At 43.4% G+C, this 22,368-nt stretch overlaps 1 protein-coding gene across 1 annotated transcript; it reads left to right on the top strand.

The window, feature by feature from the left end:
* Positions 1 to 3,617: 3,617 nt before the first annotated feature.
* Positions 3,618 to 21,769, top strand: c1qtnf6b (C1q and TNF related 6b). Its single transcript, XM_060918126.1, has 3 exons — positions 3,618 to 3,681; positions 16,784 to 16,984; positions 20,345 to 21,769. Exons 2-3 carry the CDS (start codon positions 16,792 to 16,794, stop codon positions 20,887 to 20,889), a joined length of 738 nt encoding a protein of 245 aa, XP_060774109.1. The 5' UTR covers positions 3,618 to 3,681; positions 16,784 to 16,791; the 3' UTR covers positions 20,890 to 21,769.
* Positions 21,770 to 22,368: the final 599 nt, after the last annotated feature.

Here is a 22,368-nt window from a genome sequence, read left to right as displayed (position 1 = left end):
TAAATGTACTGTATATAGGTTTGAGAATCTTGTCCAAGTCTACAGGAGGGGACAGTGGGGAGACTTGGGACAAGGGAGACTTGGGACAGTTTGTATTCCCTTAAATTCATTTCAACCAATCAGGTTTGAGATGGCATCAGAAGTTAGATGTTGCCCCTGAGAGTAACCGACTTCCTTTGGAGCCACGGAGCTGGACACTGCAGTAAGGTTTGTGCAGTAAAATATTTTTATCAACCAAAACTTGTATTTTCTACTTCGCCTCCACCTCCATTCTATGGTGTAATGTACACTGGTGAATTGGGGATGTGTTCGGAATTAAAATATGTAGCTTTGAGTTACCAGATATAGTATTATTTATGAAACTTAAATTCTGGGGGGAAAAAACATTTAAGGATTTTTTTTTTCAAAATGGCCAGATGGGGAGAGTTGGGACAGTTCATCATGCTACAGCTTTTTTCTTGGGGTTTACAAATATAAAATTGTTTAAATGTTTTGTTAAAACTGTGGGCAGGTCCCTGCATGAGGATTAAACTGATTTCATTCCTACTTGAGAATGGAACTGTTTAGTCTTGTTAGGTTTTGGGTAAACTGACATTTTTCTATTGCTGTAGCAGCATTGTGTTCATATGGCACAAGTTTTCCACCCATCATTCATAACCACTTCTCCTATGCAGGGTTATGGGCAAGCTGGAGCCTATCCCAGCTGACTATGGGCGAGAGGCGGGGTACACCCTGGACAAGTCACCAGATCATCACAGGGCTGACACATAAAGACAAACAACCATTCACACCTACAGTCAATTTAGAGCCACCAGTTAACCTAACCTGCATGTCTTTGGACTGTGGGGGAAACCGGAGCACCGCTGGACTTGAACCCAGAACCTTCTTGCTATGAGGCAACAGTGCTAACTACTACACCACCGTGCCACCCTGGTACAAGTTTTGACAATAAATAAAATTAAATATGTAGGATTAAGCTAGGTATTTTATTTTTGTTCCATGTCTCCCCACTATGTCCCATGTCTCCCCTCAATATCTCGTCACCCTTCAGAAAATAATGACAGAAAAAGGCTGAAGGCCAGCATATGTGACAAGCTGAGAAACTAAGGTTGTGGTAAGCAGTGTTGTAGTCGAGTCACTAAACCTCAAGTCCAAGTCCAGTCTCAAGTCCCCAGTGTTCAAGTCCGAGTCAAATCCAAGTCATTAAAGAAAATTTCGAGTCGAGTCCGAGAACAAGACTCCAACCACACCATTTGACGGTGGCTGTTGCTGCCTTTATGTGAAAGCGTCTCTGCTACTGTGTTGGACTAATGTTCCTGCTCGACTGCCCCATTTTAGTGAATAGGCTACAGATAAAAAGCTTGTTCATCGCTCAGCAAGCCCCGCCCACTATCAACAGGGCAAATAACATGACAGAGGGTTAACACTAGCTAGTTCATCGCTCAGCAAGCCCCGCCTGCTATCAACAGAGCAATGAACATAGTGTGTCACTTCCTTCTCTGGGTGGAGTCTTGCCAAATGACGATTGAAGTTCGAGGTCGTCCCCGTCGTCTCCTCAATAGTTCTCCTGCATATGGAACACACAGCAGTGCATTTTTTCCCACTGCACGAGAAGTCTGTAGAAGCAAAGCGGACAAACCTAGGGGCGTTCTCTCCAGGCATTTAAGCGCCATTAATGTTAGTTTGTTCCTGAACATGACATATGAACAGGTGAATGTGCATTCTCCTGTTACCAAAAAAATAAAGAAAAAATCAGCGTCCTCGTCTCCAATTTACGATTCTGAATGCTGTTAATGCACAAGTCTGAGTCATCAGTGCTCAAGTCACGAGTCCGACTCGAGTACTACAAGCCTGGTGGTAAGAAGGTCTTCCATCTCATCTCATTATCTCTAGCCGCTTTATCCTGTTCTACAGGGTCGCAGGCAAGCTGGAGCCTATCCCAGCTGACTACAGGCGAAAGGCGGGGTACACCTAGTCTGGCTAACGCAACTTCAAAGCTCTGCGAGCATTTGGTCTGGCAAAGATATTAAGCCCAACCATTTCCCAAAGGCGTGGTTGACCCGCCTCCCTGAAATGCCTCAGTTTGCTACTGGTCGAAGCCAGAAAAGGCTGTGACGAAGCTTAAACCAATCACATCACTCTTTCCTCTGACGTATGTGATGCGACAGAAACTGCTTGAGTAACAGGAAAAAAACAAATACCTCCAGGGCTGCTCTTTGCTCCGTTTTCAATGAGAACTTCCCGTTGAATGCTTTCAATACAGCATCTACCACTGTGTCAAAGGCTTGCCGCTGCTCCATGTTCGTAATGTTTCTAGTGAATGAAGCGCTTCCGGCATAGATTCTGTAAACAATCTATGGCTTCCGGTCGCAGTTCTACTACGTCACTGCCTTGAACACGCCTCTACCCAGGGCCATTGGAGATGCTCAAAGTTTATTGGCTCCCGATTTTTCGGGAGCTTGAAAGAGCTGGAGATAGCTTGCCTTGCCAGACTAAGCTCGCAACAGGCCCTCGTGTTGCGTCACGCTTAGGATGGGCGGGCCCAGGCTAGGGTACACCCTGGACAAGTCGCCAGGTCATCACAGGGCTGGCACATAGACACAGACAACCATTCACACTCACGGTCAATTCAGAGTCACCAGTTAACCTAACCTGCATGTCTTTGGACTGTGGGGGAAACCGGAGCACCCGGAGGAAACCCACGCGGACACGGGGAGAACATGCAAACTCCGCACAGAAAGGCCCTCGCCGGCCACGGGGCTCGAACCCGGACCTTCTTGCTGTGAGGCGACAGCGCTAACCACTACACCACCATGCCGCCCTGGTAAGAAGGTATAGTTTAAAAAAATAATTCTCATTATCTCTAGCCGCTTTATCCTTCTACAGGGTCGCAGGCAAGCTGGAGCCTATCCCAGCTGACTACGGGCGAAAGGCGGGGTACACCCTGGACAAGTCGCCAGGTCATCACAGGGCTGACACATAGACACAGACAACCATTCACATTCACACCTACAGTCAATTTAGAGTCACCAGTTAACCTAACCTGCATGTCTTTGGACTGTGGGGGAAACCGGAGCACCCGGAGGAAACCCACGCGGACACCATGCAAACTCCGCACAGAAAGGCCCTCGCCGACCCCGGGGCTCGAACCCAGGACCTTCTTGCTGTGAGGCGACAGCGCTAACCACTACACCACCGTGCCGCCCTGGTAAGAAGGTATAGTTTAAAAAAATAATAATAATAAAAAAAGTACTCTGTCATGCAATATCAATGTGACGCTACCTGCAAAGAATTTCATGCCGTCTATTAAACCTGATTGCTCTCCCCCACTGTTTGAAACTTTACCTGTTCTTTCTTCCAACCAGGGGCTTGCGCCCAGTCTGAGGCTTTGCCCATTAGTGGGCTTCATTGCTTGGAAAGAGCTCACTCAATAAATTTGCAGTGCGTTTCGAAAAACTGTGCATAAAGCCCTGGGAATTTAGGAAGGGCGAGAGAGAGGATGGAATTACAGTAGAGGAGAATCAGAGAAGGAGGAGGAAAGAAGAAAAGAAATCATATACACTTCATAAGGAGGGAACTCCTTGAGAGAGAGAGAGAGAGAGAGAGAGAGAGAATTTCCAGCTGATCACAGGAAAGCAGCAGCAGCAGCAGCACTCGGATCAGCTGCATGAGGATCCTGAGGTAAGTGAAGGTTTAAAAGATCATAAATATGTTTGTTTTGCGCGTGCACGTCCCCCCCCCCCCCCCCCCCAAAATTGCGCGAGCAAAATGCGCGTTCACACAGCATGCGCGCGACACGTCAGCATTACCGGCAATATCTAAAAGTTAGATGGGGAAAGAAAGAAATTAGTCAGAAAGCAGGAGATGGCTGACATTTATGATATTTATCTTGAATCTGTTGCATGCCTTGTGTATCCCTGTGCATGCATGAGATGCAGTGTGCATGCAGCATGCAGCTTTCTCCACTCATTAGGTACTGCTGCTTCCTTTGTGAGGACGTGGCTCTTTTTTTCTGCAGTTCTCTCTCTCTCTCTCTCTCTCTCTGGATTAAAACATCTGGATTTGGGAAGATCTCCAGTCTTTGCTCATTCCACTTAATAAGCATCCCCTGTGCACATCCAAAAAGGTGCACATTAACCTTTCATAGATATGAAATCTTTTGGACTGTAGCTCTCACAGAACAAAATCAAAGGACAAATGAATAAACTGTGTCAAGTCCCGAGACGTCTTTTCTGCGCATGCGCAGTGGGAATTGCCCTCACTCAAACGTCGTGGTGCTGCACATGTCTACTCTGTCCTACAAGATCTCATCTCATCTCATCTTATTATCTCTAGCCGCTTTATCCTGTTCTACAGGGTCGCAGGCAAGCTGGAGCCTATCCCAGCTGACTACGGGCGAAAGGCGGGGTACACCCTGGACAAGTCGCCAGGTCATCACAGGGCTGACACATAGACACAGACAACCATTCACACTCACATTCACACCTACGGTCAATTTAGAGTCAACAGTTAACCTAACCTGCATGTCTTTGGACTGTGGGGGAAACCGGAGCACCCGGAGGAAACCCACGTGGACACGGGGAGAACATGCAAACTCCGCTGAGCTCAAACCCAGGACCTTCTTGCTGTGAGGCAACAGTGCTAACCACTACGCCACCGTGCCGCCTGAGCTACAGCCTCATTGAGGCTATTTTTTTCGAATGCTTTGTGTTTTCTCATCTCATCTCATTATCTCTAGCCGCTTTATCCTTCTACAGGGTCGCAGGCAAGCTGGAGCCTATCCCAGCTGACTACGGGCAAAAGGCGGGGTACACCCTGGACAAGTCGCCAGGTCATCACAGGGCTGACACATAGACACAGACAACCATTCACACTCACATTCACACCTACGGTCAATTTAGAGTCACCAGTTGACCTAACCTGCATGTGGGGGAAACCGGAGCACCCGGAGGAAACCCACGCGGACACGGGGAGAACATGCAAACTCCGCACAGAAAGGCCCTCGCCGGCCACGGGGCTCGAACCCGGACCTTTTTGCTGTGAGGCGACAGCGCTAACCACTACACCACTGTGCCTCCCTGTCCTGCAAGATACTAGATTTAAAAGGAGTAGTGTGCATTTTCATGAACAGGAATAAATCATCATGATTTATTCAAGGCACAAAATGTGAACAGAAAGCTCAGTGGATTACACATGGATTAGAGTCAAATGGATCATAAACCTGAGCACCAGTCAATGTATTGTCCAGCATTCCCAACAAGCCCGAGTATTAAAAAACAAAAATAAGTTGACAGCAAGTTTAATCATCATAAAGGAGCCCAAAAATCTGTCGTGCATGAAAAATGGGGCCCCGAGTCAGCCCAGAGACTCTGTTTAACATTCCTACGACTCATTTAAACTCTGCAGATTTCCTCTTTCACTCATTACTTAAGCTTGTGAAAGCCAAGGAAAGCCAAAGTCTTAACATGCGTCATAAAATTTGCAGCCAGTATTCTCAGGATACAGTAACTACAACAACACAGGGTCATGAGCATCAGTAAAATGGCCATTACAGATTTTAATGTGAGCAGTTAAATGGGTGGAGAAAGAGAAAACATACAGCTTATTTGCTTCTATTTATATGGAACCTCTACCGGTAGTACATTACAGGGCGGCACGGTGGTGTAGTGGTTAGCATTCTTGCCTCACAGAAAGAAGGTCCTGGGTTCAGGGCCGGCGAGGGCCTTTCTGTGTGGAGTTTGCATGTTCTCCCCGTGTCTGCGTGGGTTTCCTCCGGGTGCTCCGGTTTCCCCCACAGTCCAAAGACATGCAGTTAGGCTAATTGGTAGCTCTAAATTGACTGTAGGTGTGAATATGAGTGTGAATAGTTGTGTGTCTCTATGTGTCAGCCCTGTGATGACCTGGCGACTTGTCCAGGGTGTACCCCGTCTCTCACCCATAGTCAGCTGGGATAGGCTCCAGCTTGCCTGTGACCCTGTAGAACAGGATAAAGCGGCTACAGATAATGGATGGATGGATGGATGTAGTGCATTACAGGTTATAAAGGTATATAACTGTGATTCAAGTCCTGTTGACTACTGAAGAATTGACAAAGTGCCTTAGAAGTTCTGTATTTCATGAGTAAGATCCAGTGTGACGAATCAGGAAGTCCATTCGCCTCAAGTGTTATGCATTCTGAGATGCTTTTCTGCTCACCACAGTTGTAAAGGGTGGTTATTTGAGTAACCATAGTCTTCTTGAACCAGTCTTCATCCTTTTCTGACCTCTTTTATCAAGAAGGCATTTTTGCCCTGAGAACTGCAGCTCACTAGATGACCTTTGTGTAACATTATTAGATCGGTAGCTTCTGAAATTGCATTACATTTAGCAGACACTCTTATCCAGAGTGGACGTACAACGTATCCAGAACAGCAGTTGGGGGTTAGATGCCTTGCTCCTGCTGATCTAGGGAATCAAACCGGCGACCTTTTCATCCCAAAGCTGCTTCTCTAACCATTAGACCATGGTTTCCCCATCATGATGATGGATGTTAACATCATCTAAAGCTCTTAATCTCTATCTGCATGATTTGATGCATTGTGCTGCTGCCCCATGATTGGCTGAGCTTCCTATAAACAAAGAAAGGCATATTGTTCTTGACCTACACAAGTCATGTAATGATTATAATTGGTAACAAGAAGTTAAATATATAATTAAGCACAATCGGGGCGAGAAAAGAAAGAATTTTCAGCTGGAATTTGCTCTGGATAAGGATACATGATCATACTTGGATCATTGACCTTTTTTGTTGCTGCTGTAAAGATTGATTGCACCATTATCTTCTTTTAAGACTTGTCAGTAGATGGAGCTTACAACTTACCATTATCTTGAAAACATACAGCTTATTTGCTTTCTATTTATATGGAACATGTAGCACATTACATTTTCAAGGGTTCAAATCAACAGATGGCTGTTGTAAAACACTGATTTTGTGTCTAATTATGTGCTGATTAGAGTGCATGTTTGCAATCTTGATCTTCTAACCCAACCATTCACACTCACATTCACACCTACGGTCAATTTAGAATCGCCAGTTAACCTAACCTGCACATCTTTGGACTACAGCATACTACATCTTTAATTAAAGAAAGAAGACACTAGAAGGTTCGGGTTCGAGCCCCGTGGCCGGCGAGGGCCTTTCTGTGCAGAGTTTGCATGTTCTCTCCGTGTCTGCATGGGTTTCCTCCGGGTGCTCCGGTTTCCCCCACAGTCCAAAGACATGCAGGTTAGGTTAACTGGTGACTCTAAATTGACCGTAGGTGTGAATGTGAGTGTGAATGGTTGGGTTAGAAGATCAAGATTGCAAACATGCACTCTAATCAGCACATAATTAGACACAAAATCAGTGTTTTACAACAGCCATCTCAGTGCCCTGATTTGAACCCTTGAAAATTGTTTGGAATTTAAAAACAGTCTACATCTGCAAAAGAAAAAAGGAAGAATGTAAATGAGTTGAAGTGTTTGGTATGGAGGAAATGTTCAAGCTTGTTAGAATATCACAGGATGAAGCTCGGTGCTGTTACTCTCTTCAACAGGGAACCTTCAGCAAATATTCGTTTTGGAGGTGCCAATAATTTTGAAACACCAGTATCATTCTTATAATTGTTGAAATAAAACCATTGAGTTAAAATAAAACTATACAGCATCCCCATGTATTCAACGTCAAATTATTACTTAAAGAATGTGTTATTTGCTATATTTATTTTTATGAACGGTGCCAACAATTATAGGAGTCTGTAAAATGCTGAGAAAAGATTGCAGTAATGGCATGCCTTTGGTATCAGCAACATGAATGAATATTTCTGGCATACGATCTACAGTTGTGGTCAGAAGTTTACATACAGTGACATAAATGTCATCTTGGATATGAATGTCATGGTAATATTTGTGCTTTCAGTAAATTCTTTGAACTGTTCTTTTTCTGTGGCAGAATGATTGCACAGCATACATCTTTAATTAAAGAAAGAAGACGCTAGAAGGTCCGGGTTCGAGCCCCGTGGCCGGCGAGGGCCTTTCTGTGCAGAGTTTGCATGTTCTCTCCGTGTCTGCGTGGGTTTCCTCCGGGTGCTCCGGTTTCCCCCACAGTCCAAAGACATGCAGGTTAGGTTAACTGGTGACTCTAAATTGACCGTAGGTGTGAATGTGAGTGTGAATGGTTGTCTGTGTCTATGTGTCAGCCCTGTGATGACCTGGCGACTTGTCCAGGGTGTACCCCGCCTTTCGCCCGTAGTCAGCTGGGATAGGCTCCAGCTTGCCTGTGACCCTGTAGAAGGATAAAGTGGCTAGAGATATTGAGGTGAGATGAGATGAGATGAGAAGACACTAGAATTTGGTGCACAAGTTTTAATTTTCTTTGGGTTTTCTGAAATCAACACAGGGTCAAAATTATACATACAGGGTCAAAAATTTACATACGTTCACTTAGATCATTAATTCAGAGGTGCTGAAGCTTCCAAAATGTCTCTTATCTTGCCAAGGCCGAGGTCTCTTAACTTCCTGTTAGTGATCATGATTGACTACAGTTCGTAGCTTCTCTGTGCCTTCATAAAAAGGGTTTGTTTACAGCACTCATTGGATTGATCAGCACACAGTAAAATGGGAAAGTCCAAGGAACTCAGTGCAGATCTGAGAAAGAGGATCGCAGATATCCACAACTCCAGAATGTCTCTTAGAAGAAGAAGAAACCTTTATTTGTCACATGCACACTTCAAGCACAGTGAGATTCATCCTCTGCATTTAACCCATCTGAAGCAGTGAACACACACACCCAGAGCAGTGTGCAGCCAAACTACAGCACCCAGGGAGCAGTCAGGGGTTAAATACCTTGCTCAAGGGCACTTCAGCCCAAAGCTGCCCCACGTTAACCTAACTGCATGTCTCTGGCCTGTGGGGGAAACCAGAGCACCCAGAGGAAACCCACGCTGACATGGGGAGAACATGCAAACTCCACACAGAAAGGCCCCTGCCAGCCGCTGGGCTCAAACCCAGAACCTTCTTGCTCTCAGGTGAAAGTGCTAACCACTACACCACCCTGCCACCCTTGGAGCCATTTCGAAACAACTGCAAATCCCAAGATCAGTTCAAACAATTGTATCCAAGTTATTGTGAGGTGTAGTCACTTTGCCAAGCCACTTTGCTTCAAGAAAACCCAAACTGTCACCCTCAGCTGAAAGGAAATTGGTTTGGATGGTCAGGAACAACCTGGGAACCACCATGGCACAGCCCTGCCATGAACTGGAAGCTGATGGATCACTGTCTACAGTTCAGATCACCATGGACTAAGAGGCTGCTATCCAATAAATAACCCCCTGCTCCAAAATTGACACCTTCAAGCTTAACTAAAGTTTGAAGTTGACCACACAGACAAAGAAAAACCCTTCTGGAGGATAGCTGTATGGTCAGATGAGACAAAGATTGAGTTGTTTGGCCACGATGACCACCATGTACAGAGGGACACTGTACCAGCTGGTGGTGGTGGTGGGATCATCATGCTCTGGGGCTGTTTTGCTGTCAGTGGAACTGGTTCATTGCACAAAGTGGATGGAATAATGAAGAAGGAGGACTACCTTAGAATTCTTCAGCATAAACCATCAGAAGCTTGAACACAACTAGGGAGTTACAACAGTACAATGAACTCAAACACGCATCAGGGCTGGTTGTGGAGGATAAAGCAGGCTAACATTAAGCTTAAAACAAGTTCTGACTTCAACCCTATTGAAAATATATGGACTGTGCTTATAAGTCAAGTCCATGCAAAGAAAAAAAATTTAATTTAACTCTACCAATTCTACCAGAAAGAGTCGTGAAATGTCCAACCAGAATTCGGCCAGAAGCTTTTTCAGGGTAAACAAAAATGTTTGGTCAAGGTGAATCTTGTGAAGAGACATTTTACCCAAATATTCGGTGTGCTGTACGTATATTTTTTGACCCTGCGTTGATTTCAGAAAACCCAAAGAAAATTAAAACTTATGCACCAAATTCTAGTGTTTTTTTTTTTTATTAAAGGTGTACGCTGTACATTCTGCCACAGAAAAAGAACAGTCAAAGAAATTACTGAAAGCCCAAATATTGCCATGACATTCATATCCAAGATGACATTCATGTCACTGTACGTAAACTTCTGACCACAACTGTAGGTGTTAATTCTTACTTAACATACCCAGTCACTATTCATAGATCTGTGTCTTTGTTTACTGGATACACAGAACTAACTCTACATTTTCATACATTCCTTCTCTGACATGTAATCTTGGTAATGCTTGGATGCCAAGCAGGATAACACTGGAGCTTCATCTATAATCAACAGTTCAAAGGAATAAGATAGTCCTAGCAGGCACGGAGACAAAAATGAATAACATTTTTACAGAAACTCAATGACTCATCAAGTAGTGATTACTCAATGTAAACAGCACAAATGTAGTGGTTGAACAGATATTTAACCAAAAGATGCAGAAATGTTTGGATTTATCCAGCAACACACTAGCAAAAAGTCGATAACTAGTCAGTAGCTCACTAATTTGTCCCCAGTCTGCACCCCTCCCCCAGACAAAGTCTTACTGCTATTTACAACCCCGATTCCAAAAAAGTTGGGACGAAGTACAAATTGTAAATAAAAATGGAATGCAATGATGTGGAAGTTTCAAAATTCCATATTTTATTCAGAATAGAACATAGATGACATATCAAGTGTTTAAACTGAGAAAATATATCATTTAAGGAGAAAAATTAGGTGATTTTAAATTTCATGACAACACATCTCAAAAAAAGTTGGGACAAAGCCATGTTTACCACTGTGAGACATCCCCTTTTCTCTTTACAACAGTCTGTAAACGTCTGGGGACTGAGGAGACAAGTTGCTCAAGTTTAGGGATAGGAATGTTAACCCATTCTTGTCTAATGTAGGATTCTAGTTGCTCAACTGTCTTAGGTCTTCTTTGTCGTATCTTCCATTTTATGATGCACCAAATGTTTTCTATGGGTGAAAGATCTGGACTGCAGGCTGGCCAGTTCAGTACCCGGACCCTTCTTCTACGCAGCCATGATGCTGTAATTGATGCAGTATGTGGTTTGGCATTGTCATGTTGGAAAATGCAAGGTCTTCCCTGAAAGAGACGTCGTCTGGATGGGAGCATATGTTGCTCTAGAACCTGGATATACCTTTCAGCATTGACGGTGTCTTTCCAGATGTGTAAGCTGCCCATGCCACACGCACTAATGCAACCCCATACCATCAGATATGCAGGCTTCTGAACTGAGCGCTGATAACAACTTGGGTCGTCCTTCTCCTCTTTAGTCTGAATGACACGGCGTCCCTGATTTCCATAAAGAACTTCAAATTTTGATTCGTCTGACCACAGAACAGTTTTCCACTTTGCCACAGTCAATTTTAAATGAGCCTTGGCCCAGAGAAGACATCTGCGCTTCTGGATCGTGTTTAGATATGGCTCCTTCTTTGAACTATAGAGTTTTAGCTGGCAACGGCGGATGGCACGGTGAATTGTGTTCACAGATAATGTTCTCTGGAAATATTCCTGAGCCCATTTTGTGATTTCCAATACAGAAGCATGCCTGTATGTGATGCAGTGCCGTCTAAGGGCCCAAAGATCACGGGCACCCGGTATGGTTTTCCGGCCTTGACCCTTACGCACAGATTCTTCCAGATTCTCTGAATCTTTTGATGATATTATGCACTGTAGATGATATGTTCAAACTCTTTGCAATTTTACACTGTCGAACTCCTTTCTGATATTGCTCCACTATTTGTCGGCGCAGAATTAGGGGGATTGGTGATCCTCTTCCCATCTTTACTTCTGAGAGCCACTGCCACTCCAAGATGCTCTTTTTATACCCAGTCATCTTAATGACCTATTGCCAATTGACCTAATGAGTTGCAATTTGGTCCTCCAGCTGTTCCTTTTTTTGTACCTTTAACTTTTCCAGCCTCTTATTGCCCCTGTCCCAACTTTTTTGAGATGTGTTGCTGTCATGAAATTTCAAATGAGCCAAAATTTGGCATGAAATTTCAAAATGTCTCACTTTCGACATTTGATATGTTCTATTGTGAATACAATATCAGTTTTTGAGATTTGGAAATTATTGCATTCCATTTTTATTTACAATTTGTACTTTGTCCCAACTTTTTTGGAATCGGGGTTGTAATATTAAGTAGCATCTCCATTTTAGGTGGCATGGTGGTGTAGTGGTTAGCACTATTGCCTCACAGCAAGAAGGGTCTGGTTTCAAGCCCGGTGGCCGCCGGGGGCCTTTCTGTGTGGAGTTTGCATGTTGTCCCTGTGTCTGTGTGGGTTTCCTCCAGGTGCTCCGGTTTACCCCACAGTCCAAAGACATGCAGGTTAGGCTAATTGGTGGCTCTAAATTGACTGTAGGTGTGAATGTGAGTGTGAATGGTTGTTTGTCTCTCTGTGTCAGCCCTGTGATGACCTGGCGACTTGTCCAGGGTGTACCCCGCCTCTCACCTGTAATCAGCTGGGATAGGCTCCAGCTTGCCTGCGACCCTGCACAGGACCAGCAGTTATGGATAATGAATGGAGAGATGGATCTCCATTTTAACTGGCCAAAGAGACCACAGGTTGTTTTTAATATTGATTCATGAAATTGGGGTTCACAAATGAACATTTACATCATATAGTTGACCTAGAAATATTGGGAGTGAACCAAAAGTCCATAAAAATGCAGAAAACTGTAGTTTTCAGGTATCGCCATAGCAATAGGGGTCAAAATTGTAAATGCTAAGATTGAGCCTATAACTTACTTTTACACTGATTTGAAGCCAGAATAACAACAACTAGAAGGGCACAGGATAGAATGTATACCTCCACCAAGCCACATATTACATTCAAGTGATTTGATCAAAATCAAGTCACTTGAACCTAGGATAATACTAAAGCTGTACACCAAATTTCATCCAAATCCTTTAACTATTTCTTTGAGTTACAATGGGAAAAGGCAAAAAAAAAAAATCCTGGCTCCGCATACATATCTGGGTTCTGGATCCACAAACATATCTAGATTTGCATCAAAATCTACTTAATTGTTCTTTGGCCAATGCTCCATCGTTCCACCAAATTTCATCCAAATCCTTTCACGACTTTTTGAGTTGCGTTGAGAAGAGACAAACAAACAGAGGCAAAAACATAACCTCCTCCAATAAGTTGTAATAATAATAATAATACATCAATATTTATTTAACACTTATAGAGGTAACATAGGCCAGAGTGTTACCGTAAGGCTTAAAAATTTGGATTGGTTGAAATTTTTAAATAGTACATCTTAAGTAGTAGCTGCCATTTTTTGGAATGAAGGAATGATCGTAAGTGTTGGTTTCCATGGTAACAGCTGCAAATGAAGTGGGAACTATTGGGGACAAAACCCATTATAGCTGAGTTTCTGACTATTTGTGACAAATTAAAATATTTAATTTTGTCTTTACAGCCAGTAAATAGCCAGTGGTTATGGCTTATCAGCTTCAATTGAAACAGGTTATTAAAAATTTTTTGGGAGCACTTGTGCCGTAGTGACGGAATCATTGTAAACATCAGTTTCCATGGTAACAGCTTCACATGAATATTGTAATGACATATAGGTGCCATAAGAACAATTTTGATACCCAAGTTTCTGCCTAATTAACCTAGGACTCTAGAATATATTAACGGAGAATTAAAAGACTTCATAATTGCATCTTGGCAGGTAGTAAACAGGAGCATCTGAGCAGCTTATGAGACTGTAATGTCTTCTGACAAGGGCAGAAATGGAGGTCGAGCTTTTGGCAACCACAATAAACATAAGAAAGCATAAGACCAAGAGAAGTAGACAGGGCAGGAGAAAATGCACAGACTTCATTTACTACATTGCAGGGAGTAAATAAAACCATTTTGAGGAGCTTGTGAAGGCAGGACGAATATGAGGCCAGATAATGATGGCACTGATACTGAAGTGCTCCATGATGAAGCACTTATATAATTTAAAAGGTAATACAATGCACCTGCATACACCACCCTGAAGTGTCATGTAATGTCTGCGAGCTGAAGGTAGGGTGGAAATAAACATAATATAGCACAGTGACAGATGTACGCTGCAAGGGTTTCAATGGAGGAAGGGGTGAAGGGGAGGTGTAGAAGAGTAGGGCTCAGGAAACAAGTGAAATTACAGCCAAAAGCAAGATAGCACACAGGGCCAAGTTCTGCATCAGCTCCTACATCTCTGTCTCTCATTTTCTCTCTCTCTCTCTCTCTCGTTCTCATCTGCTTCTCTTTCTCATGCTTTCCAGTGTTGATTGCAATGCCAACAGCTCGACCTCTATTTCTGCCCTTGTCAAAAGACATCACAGTCTCATTTTAATGTTTTTTTTTATCTTCTTACCTCACTTTCTGGGCTTTTTCAAATCACCACTGACCAGGTGTCACTGGGGCCCATTCAGCATGAGAAAACACAGTCACTAAACAAACACGATCATTTTCTCCATGTGGTGGTGGTGCGTCACTCATTTCTGCCCGACGCCTGTAGAACGGGTTTACAAACCAGCTCATTTACACTGTGGAAATTAATTCAGTTTATTTTTAAACAAAGTCAGTGCTTCAGGGTTGATTTGTGTTATACAGTCCAATTATTGCTTTGAGATTTTTAGGAGAAATTTGTCCAAGAGTATTTTGTTTTATCCATCCATCGCGGGCAAGCTGGAGCCTATCCCAGATGATTATGGGCGAGAGGCGGGGTACACCCTGGACAAGTTGCTAGGTCATTGCAGGGCTGACACATAGAGACAAACAACCATTCACACTCATGGTCAATTTAGAGCCACCAATTAGACTAACCTGCATGTCTTTGGACTCTGGGGGAAACCAGAGCATCCGGAGGAAACCCACGCAGATACAGGGAGAACATGCAAACTCCACACAGAAAGGCCCCCGTCAAGCACGGGGCTCGAACCCAGAACCTTCTTGCTGTGAGGCAACAGTGCGAACCACTATACCACCGTGCCACCTATTTTGTTTCAATCAAATGTAAATTAAATTAAATCGATGCAAACAAATCATATCATAAAGGAAAACTCCACCCTGAAATGGGTTTGGACTGAAATAATTGTGATTCGTTTAGCGATTTCGGTGCTGATTTGTTGCTTGGTGCTGTGTTTGGTTATTCCCATGAAGAGTTAAAGGTTAACTTTGGAAGTTATCTGCTGCGCTGATGTCGCATTGTTGACACAGTTATAAAAGGAAAAGAATAAGCTCAAACATAAGGGTTCATGGACAGGTTTCATTGTTGACTCCTGAAAATAAAAGACGAAGAGCTGATTTTCTTACGCAACATTTTCCAGTTGAGAAATATTGGAGACAGCAAACGTTGTGATGCAGTTATGGAGAAATTCAGCTTAGTCATGGTTAGGCTAGTTAGTCATGGCTCCAACAGCGATATTTTCACAGATGAGGAGGTGAGAGGGCTAGACAGACTAAAGGATTAAAGCACTGCTGCATCACTCTCTTTTTAGATGGAGATAAAGCAAGAGCTAAATCACTAATTAATAGTTATTCCACAAAATTGAGTCGTACATGAGCTGATAGCCGATGAGGCGCATAGCACCGAGTTGGCTATAAGCCATGCACGATGAGATTCAGTGGAATAATTGTTTTATTCTATCCACATTCACTAGATTTTGAGAAACAGAGCATTTTTATTTTTTACAATTACGATAAATAAAGATTTTATACAAAACGTCCGACAAAATCATTTCTGCTTAGAATGTAAATAAACCGGCAGAATGACAGGATCAATTTGTGAAAAATGCTATAATAATAATAATTCTTGAAAAATAAAAAATATAAGTTCTTACCAGGGGCGGCACGGTGGTGTAGTGGTTAGCGCTGTCGCCTCACAGCAAGAAGGTCCTGGGTTCGAGCCCCGGGGCCGGCGAGGGCCTTTCTGTGTGGAGTTTGCATGTTCTCCCCGTGTCCGCGTGGGTTTCCTCCGGGTGCTCCGGTTTCCCCACAGTCCAAAGACATGCAGGTTAGGTTAACTGGTGACTCTAAATTGACCGTAGGTGTGAATGTGAGTGTGAATGGTTGTCTGTGTCTATGTGTCAGCCCTGTGATGACCTGGTGACTTGTCCAGGGTGTACCCCGCCTTTCGCCCGTAGTCAGCTGGGATAGGCTCCAGCTTGCCTGCAACCCTGTAGAAGGATAAAGCGGCTAGAGATAATGAGATGAGATGAGAAGTTCTTACCATCAAATACTTTTATTCCACATTTTGTTGCTTTTTTGTATTTTGGGGGTTTTGTTTTCGAGTAGAGTTTTTATTTCGTCTTCGGTTGGTTCAACAGCACGCTCCGCCATTTTGTTTTTCTCTACTCACAACATATGAGCTGATAGCCTCGTAGTAGAGTAGCCAATCAGCGCACACGATTGCTCATACCCAGTGAACGTGGATAGAATAATACTCATTATAACTGCATAGTTTCTTCTATGTATTACATCCTTCAGAAATCTGTCCACATTGGGCCTATTAGAGTCAGTGCTGTTATTAGATGAAGCCTGATTTATTTGTAACGATGCATTCCTAATGAATGCATCTAATTATGCAAAAATTATGCTGAAGCTCTGCCAACATGCAGAATTAATCATTTTTCCATTACCTGACACTTTCTGTCCCTGTTCAGGATTTATTTATTTGTTTGTTTATTTGTTTTCACACTGTCCCTCTCTGTCTCTCTCTATCTGACTCTTTCCTTCAGGTGTGGTCATGTCTGGATTCTTTCTACCTGTGCTGTTGCTCCTCCCCCTGGTGGCCTCTGTCCCCTCCCCCTCCAGGTCACCACCCAAATACTGCCGCAGGTGCTGCGATCAGCTGGACCCGCCCCACAGCAACTCGCCCCGTCCCGTGGCCTATCAGACACCAGAGGTTCGCACGTTCATCAACATGACCATTCTCAAAGGTAAGGCTAAAACTGTAGACACACACTTCTTGTTGTTGTTTTTTTATGAAAACTACACACAGCAGTCATGCACGTTAAGAATGCGATCCTTCAAGATGGAACAGTTGTCGTGTACGTTCAACGCATGCATTTTTTCCCCTTGTCTTTAGATAACTGTTCTCCATCATTCTTAAAAGAAAATCATCTCAGAACATCACGCTGCCAGTTTAATCATCTGCCACTTAAAGTGTGTCCCAGATTTATAGGAGATTCTGAAAACATGTCCAGTGATTTTTCTGATCTTTCTGGAATGTAACAAACTGAAATACATCTAATAATAAAATATGATTAGATAGCTACTGCAGTCAGCTGTGGAAATTAATAACAGTTTCTTGATTTGGAAAAGATGTTGTTGCCTTGAAGCACTGTTAGATTTCTTACTCATCTCAGAGCTTCGGTTCAGGAGTTATGTTCTGTAAATTGATCTTTGTTGTTAGAATTTGTGAACACTGTTTTCCAGTGGTTCCAGAGCATAATGGTAGAGTTAGCATCAAACATAAATATAATAAATACATTATAATAAATAAAATTAAAAACTACAAAATTTGGGATAGGCCATGCCCACTTCCAATTTTAATCCAAATATGAATACAGATATGGATATTTGAGCACTAAAGAGATACAGACACAAATAATAGCATTGCGTTACACCACTTGTTTGTTTGTTTGTTTGTTTGTTTGTTTAATAAGATATTAATGGCTATATTTGTCACACATGAACAAACTCTTTTGTGTTGTGTATCGTTCACTTATCCACTCACTCACTCACTCACTCACTCACTCACTTATCCACTCACTCATTTATCCGCTCACTCACTCATCCACTCACTCACACGCTCATTCACTTATCCATTCACTTATCCATTCACTCACTCATCCACTCACTCACTCACTCACTCACTCACTCACTAATTCATGTATCCATCCACTCACTCACTCACTCACTCACTCACTCACTCACTCACTCACTCACTCACTCACTCAATAATCCATGTATCCACTCACTCACTCACTCACTCACTCACTCACTCACTCACTCATTCATCCATCCATCCACTTTCTCACTGACTCATTCAATTATCCACTCACTCACACACTCATCCACTCACTCACTTATCCACTAACTTATTCATACACTAACTCACTCATTCATCCACTCACTCACTCAAACTTATCCATTAACTCACTTATCCACTCACTTACATATCCACTAACTCACTCACTCATAAACTTATCCACTAACTCACTCACTCACTCATCCACTCACTCATGTATCCACTAACTCACTTATCCACTCACTCACTCATAAACTTATCCACTAACTTACTCATCCACTAACTCACTTATTCATCCACTCACTCAAACTTATCCACTAACTCACTTATCCACTAACTTGCTCATCCACTCACTCATTCACTCACTCATCCACTCACTTATTCATGTATCTACTCACTCCCTCACTCCCTCACTTATCCACTTACTCACCTCCTAACATGCTAGCTCACTCAGACACTCTCTCTCTCTCTCTCTCTCTCTCTCTCTCTCTTTTCTGCTCTATGTATGTGCCTACTTGAGTCTCACATTAACCAGGCAGCTTGTCAGTGTTCTTTTAATCAGAGGGAAACAGAAGTTCTATATCATATGTACCCGAGTGATGACCCTAAACACTAGCCACACCCACTAACATGCTTACTTTTCCCCACTCCATCTCGCTCACTCACCCACTCACTCAGTCTCACATGCTGTCATTGCTTTTCTCTGCTGGATTCAGTGTCTAACACACAGAAACTTGACCCAACCCTCCATTCCTGGAAAATGCTGCACTGATTCTAGCCTCAGCCCCCTGCATGCAGACCACAGCTCCTGGCTCTCTTCTGCTGACTTAATCAGAAAAACCGAGCCGACTCAGTAGAAGTCATCCCAAGAAGCGATAGCAGGCTCTTGAGGCATACAGACCTGGCAGGAAACTTGCCTATGTGGCAGTAAACTACAAGCGGTAACATGTGTGTCGTGTTTGCCTGCATTCTGAGATTACAGCCCTGAGAATACTCAGCTTCTCACAGACCGCCTGTACTTACTCAGAGCTAAGTAAAAGCTGTTCTGGTGAATATCCTTGGAACAGCCACAAATGGGAACAGTAACAACATGTGGTTAGATGATATGCAGATCAACTTTACTGTGAAATAGTGCTTGTGAAATTCAAGATCCATATCCAGGGCTTCAATCTGTATATACAATAGTCACTACATTTCTCATGGCTTTTCACACCAGGATAGTGAGTTCCAGGTAAGAGCTAGTGGGCTGAAAAAGACCATAATGCTCTGTAGCTATTGGACATGGTGTGTTAAGCATGACTTAGTGGGATTTCATTCTGACTGCTTAATAAGTATAGGGTTCCTAGTGCATAATGTGAACCATGTGGTGTTTGGAATCCCTCACCCATCCACTCATTGCCTTGCTCACTGGCATCCTTGTTTACTTATCCATTTGCACCATCATTACATTACATGGTATTTAGCAGACGCTCTTATCCAGAGCGACGTACAATGAGTGCAAAAGTCAGGTACACAAAGTGCTGAACTTCTAGACAAGAAAGTTCTAGTGCCAACTGAACAAGTGACAGCAATACCTAGTGTAATATTCTGTTGAAGTACCAATACTCAAACAGCCAAGGAAATAAACCAACCATATAAAGTATAACTAAATAGAGAACTCAAAACGGCTAACCCCAGGCCAGACAGTACACGGCCTGGGTTGGCCTAGACTGAAATGCAGTTACACAGTGGGCAGGGAAGCAGGGGAGAGGTGCAGCCTGAAGAGATGAGTTTTCAGTCTGCGCTTGAAGGTGGTCAGGGAGTCGGCAGTTCTGACCTCAATGGAAAGGTCACTCCACCAATGGGGAACCAGGACAGACAGCAGTCTTGAGCGGGTTGGGCAATAGTGGAGAGGAGGAGTGGCCAGGTGACCAGTAGTAGCGGAGTGTAGGGATCTGGCTGGTGTGAAGGGGTGGATCAGACTCTGGAGGTATGCTGGCCCTAACCCCTTGAGAGCCTGGTAAACTAGCACCAATGTCTTAAATTTAATGCGAGCTGCGATAGATAGCCAGTGCAGGTCAGCAAGCAGAGGGGTGACATGGGAAGAATGTAAACCAAGTGAGCTGCAGCGTTCTGGATGAGCTGCAGGGGTCTGATGGCAGAAGCTGGCATCACTCACTCATTCACTTTCTGACTCCCTAGCTTTGTTACTCACTCCCTCACCAACACACACTTTACATTTCCATGCCTCCATCTTTTTATCCATGCAATTCTTCCTGTCTCACAGGAGATAAAGGTGATCGAGGCGAGAGAGGAACTCCGGGTAAGGCAGGAGCAGAGGGTCCTCCAGGTTCCAGAGGCACCATTGGCCCTAAAGGCAGCAAAGGGCAGGCTGGAGCTCCAGGAGACCCCTGCAAGACACAGCACTCATCCTTCTCAGTGGGCCGCAGGAAGGCCCTCCACAGCGACGATTATTATCAGGCGCTGCTCTTTGACACCGTTTTCGTCAACCCTGGCGAACACTTCAACATGTTTAAAGGCAAGTTCTACTGCTATGTGCCAGGTATTTACTTCTTCAACATTAACATCCACACATGGAACTTCAAGGAGACCTACCTGCACCTGATGCAGAACGAACGTGAGCAAGTGATCCTGTATGCACAACCCAGTGACCGCTCCATCATGCAGAGCCAGAGTGTCATGCTTTCTCTTGAGCTTAACGATGAAGTCTGGGTGCGCCTCTTCAAGCGTGAACGCGAGAATGCCATTTACAGCGATGATGTTGACGTCTATATTACCTTCAATGGCTACCTGGTGGCTCCTGCTGCATAGAAACATCATCACACGGATGGTTTCCATGGGAATTATGGATTAAGGTTTCTCTCAGGGAAAACGTGCCAATGGAGATCTCTGAAGAGGAAGGAAAGAGTGCTAATTTAATCATATCAATGCATTATGTACCTTAGCTGACATGATTAACATATTGGTGCTAAAAAAATAGCTGACTCACTAACAATTTGATTTGGTACTTTTGGTACCCTTTTTGCCCTTTTGATTTTTGCTGTGCTGCATATGATTAACACGGCTGCAGAGCAGCCTCAGACTGCATGAAACTATGCAGAATATCCTTTGAAGCTTCTTCTGAGTACAGCATTGTACATTGTTAAAGGAAACCAGGTCATCTGTCCTTCCAAAAAATCCTCACTTCCTGAAAGGGGGTTGACTGGAAAATACTCCAGACTTATATAAGCATTTGGCCTGGATCATGGTCTTTACTTTTTACCTTGTCTCTGGACCCAGCCTGGTCTGAGTAAGAGCTTATGTTTGTCGAGGTCTTCTCTTATACCAGCTGGACAGGTTTTCTCAGTGCCATTAATACCAATACAGAGTGACAGGAATGAAGGCGCAGCAGTAGCAGTGCCTATGCAGGAACAAAAAAACTCAATCCATCCTGTTAACTTTTAAAAACGTCATGAAAAAAATATCAGTCCATTTTTCATGGTCATAACCAATCCAATCTTTTTTGAGCATAAGCGCAGAAATAAGGCATTAGAAAGTTGGCGTGTGGTACAGGATGCATACATTATGAAGATATATGGTGAGATGAATATCAATTTATCCCAATCCCTTTCAAAACTGACTGGACACTACTGGTGTAATTATATACGATTGGATTTCAGTTATATATTCGTTGGTATAAATGACCAGCGGCCTGCAAGATCACTCAGCTGACTAAATCAATAAGATTAACAATTATGATTTTTGTCTTTGGTGCATTTTAGCAGGCTTTCAGTAGAGGTCATAGCTAATGCTTTGTATGTCCAGTGTCAACTAGAAAGGCACTCCTCCCTTGAGTGCATACCTCCGCCAAGACACATGGATTTGCATCAAAAGCTAATTAATTGTTCCTTGGCCCATGGTCCACCTTTCCACCAAATTTCATCAAAATCTACTACTACTTTTTGAGTTACGTTGGGAACAGCCCAAAAACAATCCTGTATCTGCATACATATCTGGATCCTGGATCCACATATATCCAGATTTGCAGCAAAATCTAATCAATTGTTCCTTGGCCCATGGTCCACCTTTCCACCCAATTTCATCACAATCCGTCCACTACTTTTTGAGTTACGTTGGGAACAGCCAAAAAAAAAAATTCTGGATCTGCATACATATCTGGATTCTGGATCCACATACGGTATAACCGGATTTGCATCAAAATCTAATCCATTATTCCTTGGTCCATGGTCCACCTTTCCACCAAATTTCATCAAAATCCATTCACTACTTTTTGAGTTATGTTGGGAACAA

The sequence above is a fragment of the Neoarius graeffei genome, chromosome 4 (assembly GCF_027579695.1).
Source record: "Neoarius graeffei isolate fNeoGra1 chromosome 4, fNeoGra1.pri, whole genome shotgun sequence".
NCBI classification, from domain to species: Eukaryota; Metazoa; Chordata; class Actinopteri; order Siluriformes; family Ariidae; genus Neoarius; species Neoarius graeffei.
Note: the sequence above shows the minus strand (reverse complement) of the source record. Positions and strands in the feature narration are given on the sequence as shown.

Coding starts and splice junctions, on each gene's coding strand:
- c1qtnf6b (XM_060918126.1), top strand. CDS start 16,792: ATGTCTGGATTCTTTCTACCTGTGCTGTTGCTCCTCCCCCTGGTGGCC. Junction 16,985..20,344: donor CAACATGACCATTCTCAAAG/GTAAGGCTAAAA, acceptor CCTGTCTCACAG/GAGATAAAGGTGATCGAGGC.